This window comes from Pogona vitticeps, chromosome 2 (genome assembly GCF_051106095.1).
Source record: "Pogona vitticeps strain Pit_001003342236 chromosome 2, PviZW2.1, whole genome shotgun sequence".
NCBI classification, from domain to species: Eukaryota; Metazoa; Chordata; class Lepidosauria; order Squamata; family Agamidae; genus Pogona; species Pogona vitticeps.
In genome coordinates, this window is record NC_135784.1 from 187,513,173 (window position 1) to 187,537,216 (window position 24,044).

General features: G+C 39.5%; 2 protein-coding genes across 2 annotated transcripts in view; one reads left to right on the forward strand and one right to left on the reverse strand.

Annotated features, from left to right (window-relative positions):
- TRPC4 (transient receptor potential cation channel subfamily C member 4) overlaps nt 1-24,044 on the forward strand; it is a 309,107-nt gene that overhangs the window by 37,882 nt on the left and 247,181 nt on the right. The window lies entirely within an intron of this gene.
- Nucleotides 1,114-13,852, reverse strand: LOC140705727 (uncharacterized). Its single transcript, XM_078386694.1, has 2 exons — nt 8,157-13,852; nt 1,114-7,746 (listed from the first exon to the last, which is right to left on the reverse strand). The coding sequence occupies exon 2, from the start codon at nt 5,201-5,203 to the stop codon at nt 4,190-4,192; it is 1,014 nt and encodes a 337-aa protein (XP_078242820.1). The 5' UTR covers nt 5,204-7,746; nt 8,157-13,852; the 3' UTR covers nt 1,114-4,189.

A 24,044-nucleotide genomic window follows, 5' to 3' on the forward strand; every position in this document is an offset into this window, starting at 1 on the left:
TGAATTTGTTTGACTTTTCTTCCAGTTTTTCTTTCTACAAATCTTAACCACTTGTCAAATTCTAAATGTGTTTCACTTTTTTCTTTCATCGGGCAACAAAATCTAAATCTAGATTTTTGATCCTGTATGGATAAAATATATCTGGCTCCTCCTATAGATGGTTGTTTTGGACCTAATAAATTGAACAATACCAGATCAAGTATATTTTCAACTTGTATATTACTAGACTTTCTCTTTTTTTAACATTTATATTGCCACAGATGTCTGCAATCTTTGTGTGGACATTCATTCCTATAAACATTATTAACACCTATATTACTTTGTTTATATACAGTGGTAACTCGCTTAGCGATGTTAATTCGTTCCAAAAAATCACTGCTAAGTGATAACATTGCTAAGCGAAATTTAAAAAGCCCATAGAAACACATTAAAACGTGATTAATGCGTTCCTATGGGCTTAAAACTCACCTTTAAGAAAAGATCCTCCATAGCGCCACCTGCTTGAGATGTTGGTTCCACTCAAAACCACTCTGTTTTAAACCGTATAAACTTTTCTTTAATATCCAACTTTTTTAAAAAAAGTATGCTGCTTATATACCGCCCCAAAGTGCTTCAAGCACTCTGGGCGGTTTATAAGTTAATTATGCAGGCTACACATTGCCCCCCAGCAAGCTGGGTACTCCTTTTCCCAACCTCGGAAGGATAGAAGACTGAGCCCCAGATTCCCCATTGCGATGCCGCTCCTGACTCCGCCCCTCCTTTAATTCTTCTTTTCAAATGTGAGCCACAGAAATGAATACATGAATACATTTGAGCATCATTCACTGACTGATTCAGTTAATGCTTACAAATTCATTCAATTTTTATAGCATCTTCTCCCCCCCAACTAATGTACAATTAAAGCATCCAGCAGTATCAGAGGAGCAAGATGACAATGGGAGTGTCCAAATTGTTGGGGTCACTTCCAGGGATGGAGACTCGAGTTGTGGGACTTGCTGTTGAGTTGTGGGACTTGCTTAAGTTGTTCTGGTGACCCAACTCGGGATTTTTTTTCCAATTACTCGGACTCAACTTGGAACTTGGAACCCATCCCTCCTTCCCTTTTTTTCGGGGGGGGGGGAAGCTTGCTTTTAATAGGGACTCAGACTTGTGGCTCGGGACTCAGGACTTGGTCCCAAAGATTCAGATTTAGACTTGGGATTTGGACCAAAAGCCCTGCCAACATCTCTGATCACTTCTATAACAGAATAGAATATGAGAACGCAGGAACATGTGTGCCGTGATATAGACTAGTAATGAAAAAACTATGAAAACAACTCCTGGTCAAAATGTAGGGCTGCAGGGTGGCCATGAATAATGTCCTATATAGAGTGATGATATAGAAGGTGTGCCTGTGACTCTAAAGAAAATAAAATCTCTTGACAAATGAAAGACAACTAATTGAGGTGCCTAGCCAGCCAGCCAGCCAGTTAAAAAAAGCACAAATTCATAATACCCCAAGGGTGCATCATTAATAACTATATCTGATTACATTAATATTCATTTTGCTACTCACATTTGAAAGGAATAAAAATTAATGAAGGTGACTTATAGGATCTGGAATGAATATGTTAGCGCATAAACGCGGAAGAACAGCAGGTTTAGCAGAGTATTAAACAGTCCAGGTACTCCAGAATAACTCACGCACACACCAGCAGCTTCTCCTCCACCAATGTGTATTTACAAGATATTTACAGCAGTTCAGTCTGGTAGCATAACAAGTAGTATTCATCACCAAGCAGGATGATACATTAACTGTTCAGCTTCACATATATATATACACATATACAGCTCTGCTTGTGTCCAATCACATTATGTGTTGCATCATGCATGAGTCAGCACTGCTGAGTCATCAAGACTCAGTTTTTACACATCTGTTCATCATGGCTGCTCATGAATATACTTTATTCTGATCAGACCTTTAGATTTACCTTGACACCCCTCCTAATTTAGGTCTGAGCAGAACATATACCCAATTTTTCAGTTATTTCCATGTGTTTTTTTATATTCAGGGGTTTTGTCAAAATGTCAGCTATATTTTTCTCTGATTCGCAATACAGTATTGCAGCTCAATTAAGGAGACGGCTTGGCATGATGATGAAGAGGATGGGCTTGAGTTGAACGTGTGGGAATGAAAGTATTCAGTATACCGGCAGGAAGCCTTGTGTGCAATCAAGAAAACCTTTTTCTGGGACAGTTGCCTAAGCAGCTCATCATAGCTTTTGTTGACAATGAGACTTTCAGTGGGGCCTATGACAAAAATCCTTTCAATTTCCAACATTTGAATGTTAATTTTATAGCCTTGTACATTGATGGGATTCAAGTTCCATCAAAGCCCCTCCAGCCTGATTATGCAAACGGCCTATGGGTGAGAGAGTACATGCAGTTGTACAAGCCTCAGGGAAAACTATGAAGGGCCAAGACATTTTCATTAACCGTAACTAATTTGGCCACGGATACACCATGTATACCTTTGACCTGACACCAGATCATGGCTGCTCAGATCATTATTCTCTGATCAAGACTGGAAACCTTAGAGCAGAGATCCGTTTTGCTCAGCACCTGCGTATCACTATTAACATGATCTTATATGGGGTATTTGACAACGTGATTGAAATCAATCAACGTTCTTTTTGATTACATGTGAAGATGAATACGATGCAGCTATTAAGTGTATTACAACGAGATAAGGCCTTTCTAGATGTCTACCCCTGTGACCTGTTACCAAGGAACCTTATTACCAAAAGACCTACCGGAATAGTGGTGAACACCCATCCCCACACGATGCCTGGGGAACACTGGTTGACCATCTATTTACCAACTAAGGGCCCTGGATAGTTTTTTGACTCGTACGGCGTAGACCCAGACAATCCATGGATCCCTGAAACAATTACAGCTTTTTGTGGTGCCAGGGCAAAGAAATAATATTCCAGCAGAGACAGCTACAACACCCTTCAGCAATGACCTGCGGCTATCACTGTGTATTCTTTTTACAGAACAGAACAAAAGGCCTGTCGTTTGACCAGATTTTAAAATTGTACTCGGAAGATGCTGCCAAAAATGATTGCATGGTTGTAGAGTTTGTCAAGAACAGAAAAATTCAAAGAGCACCCCAATCCTGCCATCCGTTTCACCATGTTCAAGCCTGTGGACCCCAGTGTAAAACATAAAATGTAAGCTGTGCATAAATAAAATAAAAGACAAAAGTTAAATGTTTTATCTGTCTTGGTGTATATTTATGTATTTTAGAAAGTGAGCCATTCCGGCTTCTTGACTACAGGTCTCACAGGGGTTGTTGGAAGCTCCTTCACATACAGCCATTCTGGTCTCTTGAATTGTTTCTTGGGCCGGGCAACAACCACCATTGCAGGTAGGGAGGAAGAAGACGGTGGTGCTGATTTCATCGCTTCTAATTGTTCTCTAGCGGCTGAATTCCCTGCAATAGATGTGTAAAGCTTCAGACGTGCATAAACAGTGGTAAAACAGGCTATAAATTCATTTTTCCTACCCTTGGTGGTTATTTTGTCTGCCGCATGTTTCCATGACACACAGACGGCATCATCCGCCAAAAATTAAAACATTGACACCATGTAAGACTCTGAAAATAGGAGGTTGAAATATTCATCCGGATCTCTGACCACCTGAGTGTTCGTCAGGTTCGTTTTCTGACCAAATTTTCCCCACAGAGAGTTTAAAAACAGTTTGGCAATCTGTCTTTTTGCGGGATTTACAGCAATTTTATCTTTATGTAGGGCCACCCCCTCTTTCTGGTCATAATCAGTGATATATTTCTTTTTATCTTCTTCGTTGACACACCAGTTGGGGAAACCTGAGGCTTCCTGTTTGTGGCGAAGGTGTAGCTCTATGTATTTTGTAAATAGGTCTTCTGATCTGTCTTCAAAATGCCACACCTCAAAGATTTTCACAACCTTGTACCCCTTTTCTATGGCCGCATTCAGTTCGATAGTACACCAGGTGCCAATCAAGGCTCTCTCCTTGTCAGTATGCTGACATGAGGTTTGCTGGTGGCCTTCTGCACAGGCGGCACACAGCGCAAACAGAAGTTTCTCGCCAAGCCTGGTGGGTAGCACTGGAAAAAAGAGCCCTCTTGGCGGAGAGATTTACGAAGCCAAAGTATGCAGACACAGGTTTAAAATTCTCTGATTTTGGGGTGTCCCAGAGGATACTCTTTAGTTTTGTTGACATAGGAGTAAAGGCTGGTAAAATCGTAGTAATGAATCTGCTCTCCAGGTTTAGGCTTGTAGTACAGCCGGATTGCGTTTGTACGGCCCCCAAAGAGAGCATCCCTAGGTTCTAAGGGTTCTGGAAAATCAGCTGTAGCAAGGTATTGTTTGACATTGCTGTCGTTTCTTACCATTTCTTGCCATTCAAGCTCCCAAACTGATCTGAACTCAAAACCCTTGCTTTTCAAAACTGTTGCCCTTTTCTGCGTAGCATTGAAAAGAGCCCCATAGATTTTTCCTAACAGAGGATTCCAATCCTCAGAATGGTAACAGAGGACACAGCCATGGAAAAAACATCCCAGGAACTCTAAACATATATCCCGACCATTAGCAACCATATAACCGTCCACATAAAGAGAGTCGATACAAAATTCCCCACCATTCAAGGCATGCTGAACCCTGGTTTTTTCTTTATATGCAGTATAAGACAACCACTGGATCGATGCAGATGAGTATCTTTTACACTGATTATGATAGTTGTCTGCCTGTGGTATAGCTATTTTATTTTTCTTCAGAAATTTGAATTGGTACATGGCAAGACATACACCAGCTAGGGTGGGATACTGAAGAGGGTCTATGGCAAAACACTCAGATTCACCCTTGCTCCCTTTCTTCTTCTTCTTTGTCAGGGTCGTAATTTCGTGGTGATACTTTGTGCAAGCCTGTGCCAGGATGTTAACATCCTGTTGGCAGTAGGCCGCCAATTCTCGCTGCAGGTTAAAGGTTTTTGTCTTATTCTCCTCATACCATTCTAAGAAAGCCTTCTGCTCAGAAGGCATCATGTGTTGCACCCCATAAGCTTCTGGGGGTGGCAGGGGTCCCTCGTACTGTTCCTTTTCAGGGGTGTTGAAGTAATGAGGGAAATAACACTTAGACTCCAGCTTGAGCCCTAGACATTTGGGTAGCTTTGCTAGGGCCATGGGGAAATGGCTTAGAGAGTCCAGGAATTTTATATCAAGAGTTTTCACTGTTATTGATATACGTTTTCCACCTTGAGCAATAAGGTCTACCTCCAGTTTTTATTTGACTAGCTGATTGAGAATGAAATAACTGTCATAACCTTTTGAATTATGGGCTATAAACGTTGTGCCCTCAAAAAGCCTCCCTTTTGTGAAAGTCCGAATGAACTCCTCTATGCAAGACTCACCCTTAAACTCCCAGGCTTTCCCATAAGGCCAAGCCTTTTGTTTCTCAGTCTTTTTCTTGGTGTCCCCAGAGCCCTTCTCCACATCACTATCACTATCTGTATCGTCATCATCATAATCTTCACTCTCCTCCTCCACCTCCTTAGAATTCTGGTCAAGGATCTCCTTTAGCCAGTCAGGCACACTATTTTTCACAGAGGACTCTTTTTTAAAGCAGTCTACAGTCTCACCCCAAAAAGCTCTAGCATAGCAATAATTTAGGATGTGTAATTCCGTGTCTTGTCTTGCTTCTATATCATAAAATATATAACGGGTTGAGATCGCTGACTCTTTAATCGGGCACATGAAACAGAGGTGCTTTCCCTCTTCTTTCATAAGAGTCCAACAGATGTTACAGACCCTGCTGGCACAAGCCTTTGTGAAATGCTCTGCATTTTGAAAACGTCTGCACTCATCACAAAACTTTCTAAAACTACAGGGTACCTTCTTCTCTGCAGCCAACTTGGTGTGCAATTTTAAACACTCTTTTAAACACCTGCAATTCATTTTGCAGCAGTTACACGTCTCCATGATATTTACATTAGAAGCACAATCTTTTCTTAGGCAGAGTTTGCAGAAAAATATACAGTCATGAATATGGGTGTACAGTTTGTTGCAATATAGGCAGTAATTTCTAGCACCAAAAAGGGCTTTCATGTTGAAGACCCCATAAAAATGATTATCATGGAGAAGCAATGTGTATGTTTGTGGATACCTCTGGCCTTGTGGTTTAAATAAACCCCAACCTTTGTCGCCATAGTGGGCAATCTGGATATTGACCTGTAAGTGATCCTCAAAAAGAGGAACGTCAGCCAGAGAGACCTCTTTGTCTACAGGTCAGTGGACAGCTTGATACAACTGCAGAGCTGCATTTGTCAACTCAGCATCTGTTGGGACCTTTTTAGCCATCACAGCTGCCAGACTTGCCCCAAAGCATAGTTTACTGTTTATATCATTGAAATCAACTAGATACCTGCTTTTCTTATTTATAATTTCACTATAGGGGATAGAGCGCAAGGCTCTTGATGGCCGCCGCCCCCGGGGAGATTTCACAATATTTACAACCAATTGCAAAGTACCCTCAAGACATAGTTCCATGTTGCTCTGTAACAGAATGCTCAGATTAGAGAAGAATTCTTCAGCATCTAGCATTCTTTTAACTTTTTTCACTGAAAACAGAGGATTCTGAATATTCCCACCCTCAAATCTCAGCTGCACACAATCCCCAGGCTCCAGACTTTCATTAACACCATCAAGAACTTGCGGAACAGCTTCATGCAAGTCACCAATTGCTTGTGCGTATGATTGTGTATGTTCTAAATTAACAAATCAGAATTCCTGCGCAATATGGCGTGTTCTGTACCGGTCATGTGACCACTCCCACCTGTTTATCACTTCTGCATACACTTGTGGGGTTTCTGCATCAGGGCCTGCATCATGTTCAGGAATCTGCAGAGCTGAGCCTGGTGAGTGCTCTTGAGACCCGTGGTCATTAACCCCTGCAGCCCCAGGGTTCTCAGGAGTCTGCAGAGCTTCTGAGCCTGCTGAGTGCTCTTGAGACTGTGTAGAACTAGAAGGCAGAGAGATAGGGGCCCTTTTCCTACATGCAAGCATTTTTTAGCCCTTTGTAACAATTTAACAGCTCTATTGTGCCAGTAAAGTTTCCTTGTGACAGGTTTTCCCCCCTTTTTTCCCCAGACTGATGACCAGGTCTCCCCCTTTTCATTTTACTTCTTTTGGTTGGCTGCTTTACATCACGATAGCCTAGACCTGTTTGAATTTGAGATGCCATTGCACAAGAAAAATGATCCATTTTTAAAATCAATTCACAGATGTTTTCCATATTTGACATTTCTCTCATAATCTGGTCCAACCTCTTTTCCCATTCTTTAGCTATGTTGATCATTTTAACAATCATTTCAATTTTTTTTAAACCATCCAGCAACTGTTGGGGTATTTACAGTGTCTACAGCCCTGTCATTTCCATCATTTTCAGGCAGCCCTTGTTTTTTCCTACCCTTCACCGCCTGAGGTTTCGCTGGTTTTTTGCCACCTGTCCCATCAGCAGACTTGGTTCCCTTCAAGGCCTGGGGACTCGCTGGTTTGCTGCATCCTGGCATTTCACCAACCTTGGCTCCCTTCACCACCTGAGGGTTCGCAGGATTCTTGTTGCCTGTTCCTTCAGCAGCCTTGGGCCCCTTCAGCGCCTGAGGGTTCAGTGAATTGCTGTTTCCTGATCCTTCACCAGCCTTGAATCTTTTGGGGGCATTTGCCATATTCTGAGTTAGAAAAGACAATGATTGTAAAAGGAGCATTTCAGCTCTCTCACTCTCACTCTCTCACACACACACACTTTAAAGGGAGTTGAGAAAAACTGTACATTAATTTATATAAGACAAGGGCATGACCCCCCTCCTGTTAAAACATCAGCCATGCAAAAGCTCTACCATGAAAATGCACAGAACTTATTCTGGTCAGGTTTTCCTCTTTTAAAGGTAAAGCCACAAAACTGAACCCTGTCCGCCTGAGGTTTATAGATGCTCAATGATGGAGTTTTGCGAGGCTGGGCAAAATCATCATCATCCTGAAAAAAATTCTCTGAAAAAAGATATTTCTATATCAGTAGGGCTCTTTTTAAACAGCTGAAAAGCACTTCTTAAGCCTCATATCTTATGGCATTGTCACTCACCCAAAGAATCAGGAGACAGAGAAGATTTTTCCTGGAGCTCCCCTCCTGCAGAGACAAAGGACATGTTAGGGCATGTCTTAAGGTGGGGCTAGCTCACAATTGTAAAGAAAAGCACATTGACACCTGGATTTAGACCTATACTGCTAAATGGATAACCTCAAGCAACAGACTTATTCTATTGTCCATAATTATCTTGAGATTGGTTGTGGACAATCTGAAAATACAATGTCTAAATCAGAAATGAGCCTTCTTTTAAAAAATATTGACTCTTTGATTCAAACTCATTTTGAACTACAAATCAACTCTCATTTAAGACAGCTCAAGATTTCTAGCCTGCCTGAAGCCTGTTCAGCTTTTGTATTAACAATGCAACACTTTTTTAAGATAGAAAAAATAACTGGGGCCGGATGATTATGATCCTCAGCTTTGGCTGCAGTCTGGCAAAGATACTTCAGAAAGACTACAGACCTTTAACAAGTGTTGAACTAGACTCTCTTACAAACTGCATCACAACCTATATAATCAGACAACATGCAGAGTGGATTCTTCAAAATGGAGGCTGGGTATGTAACACTGAGCATTTTTCCCACTTATCTAAAGTAAAAACAGCCTTACTGTTTTCTACACAGACCATTTTTACAGCCATGGTCCTCTTCTGCAAAGGGATAAACGCTCCTTTCTCTCTGTTACAGGAAAAGTGGTTAAACAACTTTCTCAGGCAAGATGTGAAACTACAATCAAAATTTGCCATATTTTGCAAGTGGATGATGGGCCTTGTATTACCTAAAAACTTTTTCTGTGTCTAGCAGTAAAATAAAATATATATTTAAAACCTCTGCGCTGTCCTCTGTGCTAATTCTACACTTATTTTAAAAGAACAATTTCCATTATTTAACAGGTTTTAAAATAAACAATCTTTCACCGGTCTGCTGAGTCTCTGGACAATGATGAATCTGGGCGTTAGTGGTGAAAATCTAGAAAAGAAGGTCATAAAATTAATACCTATTTTTAAAAATGTGCTAAATTCTCATAAAATTCATTTGAAGCATCTACTCACCTGAGCCATGTCTTCTTAGCAGTTTTCAGCAGTTCTCAGCAACAGCAACTCTCCAGGAACGGATGACAAAAAGCTCAAGAATCCTCAACAGCTGTAAATATCTTTGCGTCTTGATTTAATAATGAAATAGGTCTATATGAACTTGGGTCTGTTAGGTCTTTATTACGCTTTGGGATAAGAGTTATCAATGAATGTTTCCATGAATCTGGTATTCTCTCTCCTTCCAATATTTCATTATAGAGCACTTTTAGTTTAGGGATCAATATTGATTTAAAAGTTTTGTAGTAGTCCAAACCTAATCCATCAAAACCTGGAGTTTTACCAAATTTTAGTTTATTAATAATCTCTATAACCTCTTCCTCTTTTATCTCTTTATCTAAATCTTTTTTTATCATTCTCTGATATTTTACTCTTAACATTTTCTTTAATATAAATTTCTATATCTTCTTTCGATGCACTATTACCTTTGTATAAATTTTGATTAAAATCTTGTATAATCTTTAATTTTTCTTTCATTAAACTACAATTTTTCCTGTTTTATCTTTAATCACTCAAATTATATATTTTTTACTCTTTTAGTTTGAACCATTTTGGCTAAAAGTTTTGAATTTTTATTACTATATTCTTGGCGTATATCAGGTCCCTCTGCACCCTTTCTAATTCTAAACCTTCTAATTCCTTTCTTTTAGCTTGTATCTCTAATAATTTTTTATTATCTCTATCTATAAAATATTTAGTTTCTAAATCCTTTAATGATTCTTCAATTCTTTTCACATTTTCCTCTCTCAGTCTTTTTAATCTACAGGATTCTCTTATAGCAATTCCTCTCATAACTACTTTCATGGTGTCCCATAACACACCTATTTTATTCCCACCTACTTCATTAAATGACCATATTTCCAACCATTCTTTCTTAACTTTATCTACCACCTCTGTATGCTGAAAAATATTGGAGTCTATCCTCCATCTCCTAGCTTCTCTATAATCCTTCTTAATTTTCATTTCCATCACCATCAATGCATGATCTGTTATTTTTATCACACTAATATTCGTGTATACTACTTTTGAAATTAAGTCTTGTGATATAAACATAAAATCTATTCTAGAGTAACTTTTATGTACAGCAGAGTAATATGTAAACCTTCTTTCGTCTCCCTTCAATTCTCTCCATATATCTTTCAAATCGGTAGTATTTATTATTTTACTTAGAGGGGTATCCCTTTTATTCAACTCATCTTTTTTATGTGTAGATTTATCTTTCAACTTATCTAAGACCATATTGAAATCTCCTGCCATAATCACATATCCTTTCCTAACCTTTTCCATTTCTTTAATCACATGTTTGTAAAATTCTCCTTGGTTCATATTCGGTGCATACACATTTACTAATGTATATTCTTCTTCCCCAATTTGACCTTGGATTATCAAATATCTGCCATTACTATCTTTTATTACTTTTTACTACAAATTCACAATATTTAGATATTAATATTGCTACCCCTCTAGATTTAGAAGTCCCAAATGTTTTTTCATACGTATGTATATTTTGTAATTTCAATTCATTGACTCCATCCTTTAGTTTATCTTGTAGGTAAATAATAACAACTTTACTTTTCTTTAATAATAGTTCTATTCTCCTTCTCTTTAATACAGACCCTAGGCCTTTCACAACTCTTATGTTTTTCCCCATATCTGTTCCATCCTCCTCCTCTTAGTCGGTCCCTTTGTGCATTTCCCTAAACATAAACAAAAACAAAGACAACAAGAAAAAATAAATTCACCTACCTCTAATTCCCTATCCTTCTTCCCTACATATAAACACTTTTTCTCCCTCCCGTTTCCCCGTGTCCCACTAATGTTTGACACGGGCTCTGGGAGGGGGGGAGACACCACCCCCACCACTCCAGACCTCAGCTGAACCTCCATCTCCTTTTCACCCCACATAATATATTTATCCACATATATATATCCAAATGCCTTCCCTCCTAACTTTAAAGATCTTTTCTTCTTCTTCTTTTATTATTTTTCTTTTATAGCCCCAACCTAGTCGGATAATCCAAAACAATAACAAAACAAAACAAAACAATACATACATACACATACCCCAAAAACCAAAAATAACTATTCAACTATTCAAAAAACCACACAAAGAAAAAGAAAAAATGGAGAAATTAGAGAGAAAAAATATAGAAAATATATATGCATACACACATCCATATATGTATGCATATACATACACACATACATATAATTTAAAAAAACCCAAAACAAAAAACCCTTTATTGTAAAAAAGGAAGATAGAAAAAAGAAAAAAGAAAGAAAAAAGTGACCCCCCCCTTACAAAAAAGGAAGGGGAGAGGGGAAAAAAGAAGAAAAAAGGGGGGAAGGGGGGAGGGGAAAGGGGTGGAAAGGGGGGTAAAGGAAAGGGAAAAAAAGGAGGGGAAAATAGGGGAGAAAAAGATTATTCCAATGTCCATAATGTCCATTAGTCTCTTCCAATCAAAAATATCTTCTCTCAAGGTATCTTCTCTTTCATATCAACTGTCTTTACAGAGCTACTTGCTTGCTTGCCTCTTGTACACTCTGGTCTTCCCACATTCCCCAAACCATCAACAAATGTCTTCCCTCTTCAAAGGAGTGGATTTTGTGTAGGTTTCCATCCTTCCATATTTTCAAAAAGACAGGATGGCACCAGTTGTATCTCTTGCTATTCTTGATTAAAATTGAAGTAATAGGTTTCATTGTTTTCCTCCATTGGATGGTTTCAGAGCTTACATCTTGATAAATCTGAACTGGATCTGATCTGTAAACTAGCACTTCAGGCTTTTCCTTAATAACCTTGAGAAACTGATCTTTCTTGACATAATTAAAAAATTTCACTATTATGGGTCTTCTGTTTCTTTGGAGGTTTCCAACAAAATGAACTCTCTTGATATCTTCCTCAGCCACATGTTGGGAGTTCATCACTGAATTGATCAATCCATCACTTCTTGTTTTAAACTCACTTCTTTCTTATGGTCAAAGTTCATTATTTTAATATTGTTACATCTCGCATTATCTTTGAAATAGATGAGTTTTTTCTTTAGCTCAATAATAGATTCATGCTGTTTTTTCACTTTGCCCTGAAAATCTTGTCCAAGGCTGCCGTGAAAATCTTCCAATTGTTGTAGCCTGCCCTCTGTTTTATCTAAACTTGTCTTAATGTCTGTCATTTCTCCCTGTAGTTTTTGTAAATCTTCTCTCATCTGTTGATGTCCTTCTATTAAGAGGTCCATTTTAGAGAGAAGCTGTCTGAACTGGCCTTGCATTCCTTTCATGGAGGAGACAAGATCTGAAACTGTTTTCTCCATGTTGATTTCAAAAAGGCTGCTTGATGCTTCTACCTCTTCTACTCTTTCTAGACGGGCAATTCAATCAAGGCTGTTATCTGATGGTTTATGTGGCTGTCCACGCACCCAGCCCTTAATCTTCTTCTTATCTCTACCTTTACACATGTATATACAAGGCAAAAATTTATAACTTAAGAAGCCGAGTCGTGTTTAACAGTCCATATTTTTTTTTGTTTCCCTAACAGCCTCCGTCTTCCCCAGTCGAAAACAAAAGTGCTTTTTTAAGATAAGAGACAGTTCAATTACACTTCAAAAACTCCTTCTATCCTTGCCTGAAGTTTTCATAAAGAGTTTAAAAGCTGTTAACTCACAGTTCATGCAGGGAGAAGGGCATTTATCTTCCTTTTTTAGATATCAGGGTGAAGAGACGAAAACTCAGCCATGCATCACCATTCTAGCGGAAGTTACGTCAAATAGAATTAATAAATTTATTACAAAATATATCAAAGAGGATCAGAATGGTTTTTTGAAAGGTAGGCAAATGGAAAACTTAACTAGGAGGGTTTTGAATATCACATATAATATAGAAAAAAATTAATTGAAGGCAGGCATTTTATCATTAGATATATTCAAAGCATTTGACTGCGTGGAATGGCCAACACTAAAGATTTTGTTAAAGGGTTGGGGTTTTGGAAAGAAGTTTAGGGGGATAATAGATCAATTATATTTAGAGAATACCTCTGTAGTAATAGTTAACGATGGGATGACAGAACAAATAGCTCTAGGCCGAGGCACTAGACAAGGTTGCCCTCTCTCTCCAGTTCTGTTTTGTTTGGTTATTGAAATGTTGGCAAATGTAATTAGGAATGACGACTTAATTGAAGGTATGGGAGAAAAGAAGAAAACAAAGATTAATATATTTGCGGATGATTCCTTATTGACAGTGAAAAATCCATCAGAATGTATAGATAAAATTAAAACCCACTTAGAAAAAATTGGAAAAATAACTGGATTAAACATAAATTGGCAAAAATCTGAATTAATGTTGTTTAATTATAGTAGAGTGGAACAAGAAAGGTTTGTTGAAAAACATGATTTTAAAATATGTAAAACAATTAAATACTTAGGAATAGATTTAGCAAAAAATATTAAAAAATAAAGGAGTATAATTATAATAAACTAAAGGAAGTGATTAATAAGAGACTACAGGAATATGGTAAATTTAAGTTATCTTGGTTCGGAAAGATTGCATTGATAAAAATGAAAATTCTACCAAAAATTAATTTTTTATTTAGAATGTTACCAATGCAGATTTTTAAGAAACAACTAAAAACATTGATGTATAGGCGGGCCTTCCCAACAGAAAACCCTTGACGATCTTTTTTCTTATTCTGTTCTTTATTATTATTTTTTTTATTTACGTTTCTGCTGTAAAGTTTTAAAATTACATTGTTGTTTTTACTGTAAGCCGCCTAGAGTGGTCTAATATGATCAGATAGGCGGGATAGAAATAAAATAAATAAATAAATAAAATAAATAAATTAACAGAGGATGATTTGAAATATTGGCAAGGAATAGTTAACAAATATTGTAATGAAGGGAAGAAATCTAGAATAAATAAAAAGTATTGGTATAAAACAACAAAAAAGGTGGTATAGGTTTACCAAATATAAGAAACTATTATTTAGCTAACCAATTGAGGTTCATTGGTGAAATTATATATAATCCGGAAAGGCTAATTTGGTGGGAAATGGAATTATCAGAATTACAAGGAAATATAGAAAAATATCTATTTGGTAAAGGCAAGAAGGATAAAATAAGTGAAATTAATAATCCTTTTTTAAAGACATTGTTAAATATATGGTGTAAGTATAAAAAGAATTTATGTTCATTATACTCTCCACTTGGATTAGTGACAGAAATAGAAAATTTTCCTACCAATATGAAAGTGTTTGCGGAATTATTTAAAGAAAAAAAAGTGATTAGATTGAAAGACTGGTTGTATAAAATGAAATCAATAGATCAAATGAAACAAATATTTCAAAACAAGAATATTTCATGGTTGAATTATATACAACTAGAAAGATGGACTAAGGAATGGGTAAATAAATATAATAAAGGTAGAGAACATACAAAATATGAACAATTTCTATTCTCATATGAGGACATTCAGATGACTGACTCAGTAAAAGGTACAGTGAGTAAAATCTATTCACTTCTTAATTTAGAGGAAGAAGAAAGTGAGAAAGAGGGATTGAAAATAGTGTGGGAACAAGACATTGGAAAAAGAATAAACGAAGAAGAATGGAGGAAGATAGGGAAAATGAGGGTTTTAAGATTTATGTCGGTAAGAATAAAGGGAAAAAAAATTAAACTTAGTTTAAGATGGTATTTAACACCGGAAAAATTAAACAAAATTGATACTAATCATCGGAATGTCTGTTGGAAATGTGAGAAACAAGTTGGTACATACTTTCATATGTGGTGGGAATGTGAAAAAGTACAAAGATTTTAGAAACAAATCTTTAAAGAATTAAGCTATATCTGTGGAAAAGATATAGAATGTAAGGCTGAGATTGCTCTGTTATCAATATATGAGAACGTGGAATATGACAAAATGACTAAAGAACTGATAACTAATCTAATAACAGCAGCTAGATTGATTATTGCCAGGCAATGGAAATCAAAGATTGAATTACAAATTGAAGAATGGTATAAAGAAATATGGAATATAGCAATAAATGATAAATTAACTTGCAATTTAAAGATTAAGAAAGGAGAGTTGAAAAAGAATAATTTTTATGAAATATGGGGCAAATTTTTGGAATATGTGCTAATAAGGGGGAAAGGGAGAGCTCCAAATCAAGAATCTATGCAGTTCTGGAGAAGAGGACAATAGAAGGAGGAGAAGAAGAAGAAGAAGAATATGGCAAGAGGTCCCGTACATGGTGGTGGGGAACACAGTTATTGTATTTGAGTTTATAAGTTTTATTTATATGATTCTGTTTTTGTTATAGTTTTAGAAATAAAAAAAATTATGTAAAAAAAAAAGAATTGTCAACAGCTCTCAGCATTAGCAGCTCTGGACTCCAGGAACGGATGATCACACCCTTTGTAAAGAATCTCTTTATACCCTTTTCCAGGGAAGCAAAAGATTTTTCCAGCCCCACCCCTTTGCAGCAATCTTTCTCTTTCTGTCAATGATAAACAAGAGTTTAAGTCTTTCCTGATTCAATCAATTCAAAATTTAGCACTGTTAGCCTGTCTGGCGCTAATAATAATAATAATAATAATAATAATAATAATAATAATAATAATAATAATAATAATAATAATAATTTATTGTCATTGTAAGTATATACACATACAACGAAATTCACAATAAAAAATTAATAAAAAATTAATAAAAAAATAAATAAAAAAATTAATTTTTGGTAGAATTTTCATTTTTATCAATGCAATCTTTCCGAACCAAGATAACTTAAATTTACCATATTCCTGTAGTTTCTTATTAATCACTTCCTTTAGTTTATTATAATTATACTCCTTTATTTTTGAATATTTTTTGTGATTGTCTTCACAAACCAGAATCATCAACTTAAAAACCTCTAGGCCTCAGCTGGTTTTGAGGTCAAATTAGGGACATATAAATTTGTCTTTTTATTGGAATCTAATATCAAATCCTGCCTTTCGTTCTGCCTGTTCACAATCCAGCAAAGGAAATTTACCTACTGGGTAACTTTTACATGACATAGGTCTAAAACAAGTTTGATTGCCAAAAATTCATACATACTTCTGTCTTCTTAGAAAACTTTACAGAAGTGAATCAAAATAATAAAAAAAAAAAAGAATTATGCCTCTATTAAAGGCTGGCAAAGCGTCAGAAACAGAAGGCTGATGCCTATTTTTCTTGGAGCAACAGTTATGACTAGTATCTATTGGGGGGAGGGACAAGCAGGCCACCCTTGAAACAAAGATCCATTTCCCCAGCATAGCCATCTTCTAAAAGGAAGAATGTTATTATGGGGAAAATGTTGTTAGGTATATAACCCTGCAAGGTTAAGCATGGTTTCCCTGCAAGCCAATGACCCCTTTAGGAAACCAGCCAGAGTTATTCATAAATATTAAAAGTCTTATGTCAGGCTCCTTACTGCTTTTTCTGAAATTTTGTAGGTCTTGCTTATAAAATATAGTAAAATTGAGTGATCTTTACTGCCCCTTTTCTTGGGAGACGTGGTGGGGATTCAAACTTCCTGCCTTTTCATAGATCCCTAAAATTTAATAAGATGGGTTCTGTACGCCAAAGTTACAGTGTTTTTTATTCAAACTTTATTCCCATTCTCTGAGGAAACAGTTTTTTTTTCCAGACCCACTCCTTTGCAGCAATCTTTGTCTTTCTGTCAGTGATAAACAGCAAGCTGGGGGCTTTCCTGAGATATCCATCAGCAGTTGCTTATTTTAACCAGTGCCCCCACCTGGACAATGGCTATTGCTTAGTGTTATCTGCTTGTGGAAAATCTTCCTGTCTGGCGCTGATTGTCTTCACAGACCAGAATCATCAACTTAAAAATCTCCAGGCCTCAGCTTGTTTTGAGGTCAATTTAGGGACATATAAATTTGGCTTTTTACTGAAATCTAATATCAAAATTCACCCTGAAATCTAATATAAAAATTCCCCCTTTGCCACTGTCTTCCCTTACAGCCAGCCTATACACTTAGATAAGAAGGTACACAATTCTAGCCTCAACTAATCTATGAGTCTAGGGGGCCTGGAATTCTGTCTCTTCCTCTCTCAGCCTGACCTGCAAGATTGTTGTGACAATAAAAAAGGGGGTGGGGGGAAGAGCCAGCCACACCACTGTTTGAAGGAAAAGTGGAATAGAAATCACATAAAATACATACATACACACATATCAGAGCAATTGCAATATGAGGTTCTCAAGCCACTGATTCCAAATCCAGTTACCCCCCCCCCCCGTGATAAGATTGGCTTTTGGAGGAATATGAAGTGTGGAAAAATAGGGTTTCCCCTACATTTAAAAAGATCAACTTGGGTCTCTCATGGCTACTACAACCCATGTCCATGTCCTGTCTCTTTTCTCTAGGCCAGGCTGCTCTAGTAATGTCATATATAAAGAACTTTAAAAAGCGGCCAGCAAAGGAAATTGTTTTTATGTATACACCTCTGCAAGGATAAGATTGACTCTGTAGTGCAAAGTTAGTGGTTTTAATTCAAACTTTAATATTTGAATTAAATATTCAATATTCCCTGTTTCTCTGAGGAAACAAAAAAAGCCAGAGCAGGACTTTTCAAAAGTGTCTTTATTCAAACTTTATTCCCTGGTTCTCTGGGGGTTACAACAATTTTCTAAAAGGAAAATGTTTTTATGTATACACCTCTGCAAGGATAAGATTGGTTCTGTAGTCCAAAGTTAGTATTTTATTCAAACTGTACTCCCTGATTCTCAGGATTTAAAACAATTTTCTAAAAGGAAAATGTTTTTATGTATACATCTCTACAAGGGTATGATTGACTCTGTAGTCCAAAGTTAGTGGTTTTTATTCATTCTTGCATGCCTGAAACACAGTAAAAACTTTTATACTGTATACGCTTTTGTGTTAATTGGACGTCCTGTAGAAATTGTTCATCTGTTGGCTTCAATAGTCTTTTTAAAAAAACATAGGCCTTTTCAGAGGCTGCTAAGCCTTTAATAAGCTTGTTGATGTACATCAAGGTTCTGTTTGTGAGACAAAGGACCTTATTTCTGTAAGCGGCCAAGGTGATAATATAAAGTAGTTTTTAAAGCAAATTTTCCTACATAACATGTTCAACATCCTCGAAAAGTCATCTTTGTCCCAGTCCAAGCATGGATGACCTTGTTGTCCACAAAGTTCCTGCTTGCATCCTGGGCAGGTATGAATCAGATGATCAGACATACAGTTCTTCAGAATTCCATAAAGACAGGCCCTTACAAAGACAGGCCCTTTGCCTTTTTTTAGAGAATTGCCGCTTACTTGTAAGTGGGGTGGCTCCTGAAAAAATCAAAGAGGGGTTTTAACACACAGAGTAACCATCTGTAGCAAACCTCTACCACCATCCTCCCACAAAGGGTTACCTACCTGTGCTTCAGAAGTATTCTCAGTATAAAATGATGCTTCCCTATGATGACACAGTCTGTCAGGGTCTTCAAGGCGTTGTAATGCTAATGGTGGCATAGTCTCACTGTCAGATTCTGTACTCATGTAGCGCTTTCTGGGGTTGGCAATGGTTTTGGAGTCCAGATCCTTTTGCCCTTCCGCCTTTGGGAATGACTGGGTGCCTGGGCACTGGTTTTCTTTGGCCACCATCGTCTCCAAAGCAACACGGCCTCGGCAAAAGCACGGTCAGCACGCGCAGAACTCTCCAAAACCATGGCTGTGGCGTTTCAGCAAATGTTGTGGAATTTCCGACCCAGGAGGCCTAAGGGCATTCCAGGGCATGTCCTATGGCCACCCCTTTTCTAGCCAAACTAGCCACTTCCCATTGGCCTACAGGGCCGTGGGGGTGGCACTTCCCTTCAGGGACCAATCCTCAGGCCTCCCTCTGGTCACGGGGGACCCCAGACTCTAGGAAAAAAACCCTATAGGGCCATGGTAACCTCCACAACCCCGGACGTCACCCTCAACCCACCCCTTCTGCCAGAAGGGGCCTGGGTCAACCCTTGACCCCAGAAGTCCTGCCCCTTCTGCTGGCAGGGGCCTGGGTCAACCTTTGACCCCAGAAGTCCCGAGGGGCACCTGTCAAATTTTGAGTTTGATGGATTCTACCATCTTCCTACTACTTGCTAGAGCCCTGAAATAGTGTATGCCAAGTTCAGGATTTAAGTACAGCATTGGAAGTGCAGCAAAAGACTGCAGGTGTAAAAGCAAAGTAAAAGTCAACTAAGAGTGTGGTTACACTATGAAGATGAATTGGTTTTTGAAACTGGTTTAAAGTCACATGGTAGTCATGTCATTTTTGGGTCATCGTGTGTGTGTGACAGTCCTCTTGGGAGAACTTTTAATCTTTTTTTTTTAAATGCCCATCTTCTCCCAAAAGCATCACCCAAAAGCAGTCCCTTATTTTACATACCCTTTCAATTTCCAGGCAGGATGTGTTTTCTCTCCCTTTTCTTCCCTCCCCCCTTAAACAGGCTGATTCACAAAGAGTCAGTGGAGGAGTTGACAAAGTCCTCAGCCCCCCTCCTTCGCCCTTCTTTTTTTCCTCTTGTGTGTGTTTGTGCGTGCGCACACACATACAGATGCACACACGAGGTGCATGCTTTTCAGTGCAGAGGGAACCTCTCAGCAAAAGGGGTTACACAGTCTAAACTCCTGGCAGGGAGTGGGGGAGAGAGCATCAGCAGCAGCAGCAGCTTGGAGCCACCCCCTCAGCTCAGAGACATGCTTGCTTCTGCGGCTCATTTGCCTCCCTTCACCTCCTCGAAGCAGCTGTTGGAAGCCAATACTAGACAAGCCATGCAAGCTGGTTTCATTTAGTTTCAGTTTTGAAGTAGCATATCAGGAATATGATGCAGTATGGCTAAAAAAAGAAAAGAAGAAGAAAAGAAGCAGCAGATCTGAAGAACTTCTGAATGAGGACACCCAGGGGAGCGAGGAGTGAGGCAAACAGTGCTGACAAGAGGGAAGGCACACCACTGAGTGGTGGGAGTGGCAAACCCCACAGACACAATTTACACTGACAGAGGCATTTACATATGCCAAAGTGATTCCAAGTAAATTGATTTCACAAGTGAGTTACAATCGATGACCCTCTTGCAGCCCAGTAAAATATCTCATTTTCTGACCAAAAAACATATAGTCACCTTTTTAAAAAAATCAGTTTTAAATCGTACTAAACCCAATTCAAATATGGGCTTTTTTTCCTCATGTAACACAATCAAACCAAGATGGATGATTAAATTCAGGCTTCCCAAGGAAAAAAAAATCGAACTCCTCTCCCCTGCTTTCCAGGTCCTCCTCTCCCAACCCTGGCATTTTCCAGCTAGTGTGAATTTCCAATATCTTGAAGTGACCTAATAAGAGAACAACTTCAGGAGATTGGCAAGTTAAACACTTCCTCTGCTGCTTGACAGAGGAGCACAGGTTTTCAACTGGCCCTTTAAGACAAGAGAAAGAAAAGGATTTTTAAAAAGTTATAAGTGATGCAGTGCCTTTTGGCTGCCCTAGCAGAGAGCAAAAATAAGAGAAACAACCCATTCCCGCAGAGTACCATACAGTGGGCTAAGTGCCCATCTGATTATGTCCTAAGTGTTGCTGGCTGGAGCAAATGGGGACTGGAGAGTGGGTGCGGTGGTGTCATGGCAAGTTAACAGGCCTACGGTCTTTCTATGGAAAAGTTTCTCTGCCTCAATTCTCACATTCTTAGGAACTGGATTTTTTATTCCAATACTAGCCGAGACAGGGCTGCTGGGTCACAGTTTTCTATTTGGTGTCCTCAGTTTTATGTTAATCCTGCAAGGCTGTATTATTTTGAGCCACTGACCATTCCACAGCTCTGTAGAATTTTTATTGAACTTAGATTCCAATAGATGCGGCCTGCATATCTTGAAGGGAGATACCTAGGAATTCCAGTTATAGAATGAAAATGCATTTTTGGCTGTAATCAGATTGAAGACTGAACTCGTTATTTCTTGTTCTGGCCCCTTTATAAGGAGGATCTTAGGAAAAAGACTCCCGTCTCCTGTTCATACAGTCGTACACCAACTGTACCTCTCAGGATGTAGTAATAGGATTGCTTGCTGATAAGGAATTCCCTGTTAACTATGCTGTAGCTTGATTTGCAGAAGTTGCGCTCTTGGTTTATTAAGGATCACAGTGCAGTATAATTGCCATTAGTATGTGTAAGGAAGTTCTTCTCTGGCCGGGGGGGCACTGGTGTTATAGGCGGGAAAAAGAGTCGGAGGCTCATCATACAATCCAACATTGGAAAGTTTATTGTTCACAAAACTCAATTCCTTGGGATCAAACGGATCCAGTAATAAACAGTCGTCTAACAAATGATACCTCTTCGCGCGCACATCAGAGGGTTTGCCCGGAACACCTAATAGGGGGCCGGCCCGAACTTCTCTCGATCGGTCATCTGGCGGAGGGGGGTACTCCGAACGGCACAAACCATTCCGCAACAAGGGTGCCTCGCCCAGTCCCCTTCCAGGGGCTTCTTCTGGTGCTCTGGTCCAGGGCGTATTACCCTCCTCCCACCAGGATAATTGCGATGGTGGACCGTTACCAGCCATTCTAGGGGCTCGTACAGCTTCTCAGGCCCTCTAGGAAAGTTCGGGTCCGGCAACAGACCTCCTCCGGTTGCCAGATTAGGGAAGCCGGCTGCTACACCCACGGGAGTCTCGAATCCAAGCATGGGCTCCGTCTGAACCCCTCGGCTCTTGCTCCGTTCTATATTCGCGTCAGTACAAATTCTCCAAGCCCGCGCGTTTTCCTCCCCTTTTATCTCTTCCCACACTATCAAGTCTAGCTCCTCTCCTCCTTCCTCTACCAAGCACACCTCCGTGGCCCTTTCTGGCACTACTTCCGTTTGTTCAATATCAATCAGCACTCCCACCGCGCATTCAGCCTCTTCTACTGTATGGGTGCCCATGGAGGACGGTGCACTCCTCTTTTCTCCTTCACACGCCCCCCTTTCCAAGTGGGCCATCCTCTCTTCCATCTCAGTCTCCTCTCTTTCCTGCCGAGAGAAATAGTCTGCGTTAGAATGGGCTATGCCCTTCTTGTATTGTACCTGAAAAGAATAGGGTTGTAGACTAAGATACCACCGAGTCAACCGCGGATTGGTATCTTTCATTTGGTTCAGCCATTGCAGTGGGGCATGGTCCGTAACGAGAGTAAAAGGAGCCCCTAGCAAATAGTACCTCAGCGTCTGCATGGCCCACTTAACTGCCAAGGCTTCTTTTTCTATTGTAGCGTATTTTCTCTCCCTCTCACTTAACTTTTTGCTAAGATACATTATCGGGTATTCTAGCTCTCCTTTCTTTTGGGACAAAACCGCGCCTATCCCTCGGTCTGACGCATCCGTCTGGAGGATGAATGGGACACTGAAGTCAGGGACATATCTACTGGGTAAGGCTGACAATATTTCCTTCAATGTATCAAAAGATTTTTGTTCTTCGGGACCCCAACTCAGGCGATTGGTTTTCCTCTTCCTGGTCAAATCAGTGAGAGGGGCTGCTACTTCTGAAAAATGCGGCACGAACTGTCGGTAGTAACCTGCCAGGCCCAAAAACTGCTGTATCTCCTTTTTACTCCTAGGAGTGGTCCAAGAAACCACTTTGTCTACCTTATCCGTCACTGGTTGGATTTTTCCTTCTTCTACCCGAAAACCCAAGAATTTCACTCCCTTCCGCGCTACTTTGCACTTAGAGGGGTTAATCTTCAACCCTGCTTTTCCTATTTCTGTTAAGACTCTTCGCAAGTGGTAGACATGCTCTTCCCAGGTCTTGCTATAAATCAAGATGTCGTCTATGTAAGCCCCCGCGAAGTCTTTTAATGGTTCCAATACTTGGTCCATTAACCTCTGGAAAGTGGCAGCTGCCCCGTGCAGCCCGAATGGCATTTTTTTAAACTGGAACAGCCCCTTGGGTGTGACGAATGCAGTTTTTTCTTTGTCTTCTGCCCTTAAGGGAATCTGCCAGTAACCTTTAGTGAGGTCTAGTGAGGTCAGATAGACTGACCCGCCCAGCTTTTCCAACAAATCATCAACCCTAGGCATGGGATAGGCATCGAACTTCGAAATATCATTTAATTTCCTAAAGTCAATGCACACCCTCACCTGACCGTCTGGCTTGGGCACTAAAACTGGGTAGCTCCTCCACGGGCTACGCGAGGGCTCAATCACCCCCAACTTTAACATTTCCTCTACCTCCTTATTAATCGACTCCTTCAGGTGGTATGGCCAAGTTCTATCTCCCATCCGGGCCACGGCGCCTGGGGTGGTGTGTATTTCATGCTGAACCAATCTAGTCTCTCCTGGCTTCCCCGAGAATACATGAGCGAACTCGTGTTCTAAGGCCCTGAGGTCACGTTGTTGGTGGCAGTCGAGGGACTCATCAATATCTAATCTCAGGTCATCTCTTAAGCATACGCGGACATCTGGGCCGAATTCGTCTTCCACTTCTCCCCACAGTGCCTCTCGTTCTTTCCATTCTTTGAGTAAGTTTACGTGGAAAATGCCCTTTTTCTTTGACTTGTCATGCATGTATATTTCATAGTCTACTGGGCCTACCTTCCTCACCACTTCATAGGGTCCTTGCCAAGTAGCGAAGAGCTTGGCATGCTCTGAGTGCAACAACAGTAACACCTTTTGTCCCGGCAGAAACTCCCTGGCCCTAACCTGTTGATCATATCTTCTCTTTTGCCCGGCCTGAACACCCCCTAGGTTGTCTTTAGCAATACCCAACACTGTTCGTAAGTGTTCCCGCATTTCAATTACGTGTTGCACCGTAAGTTGAG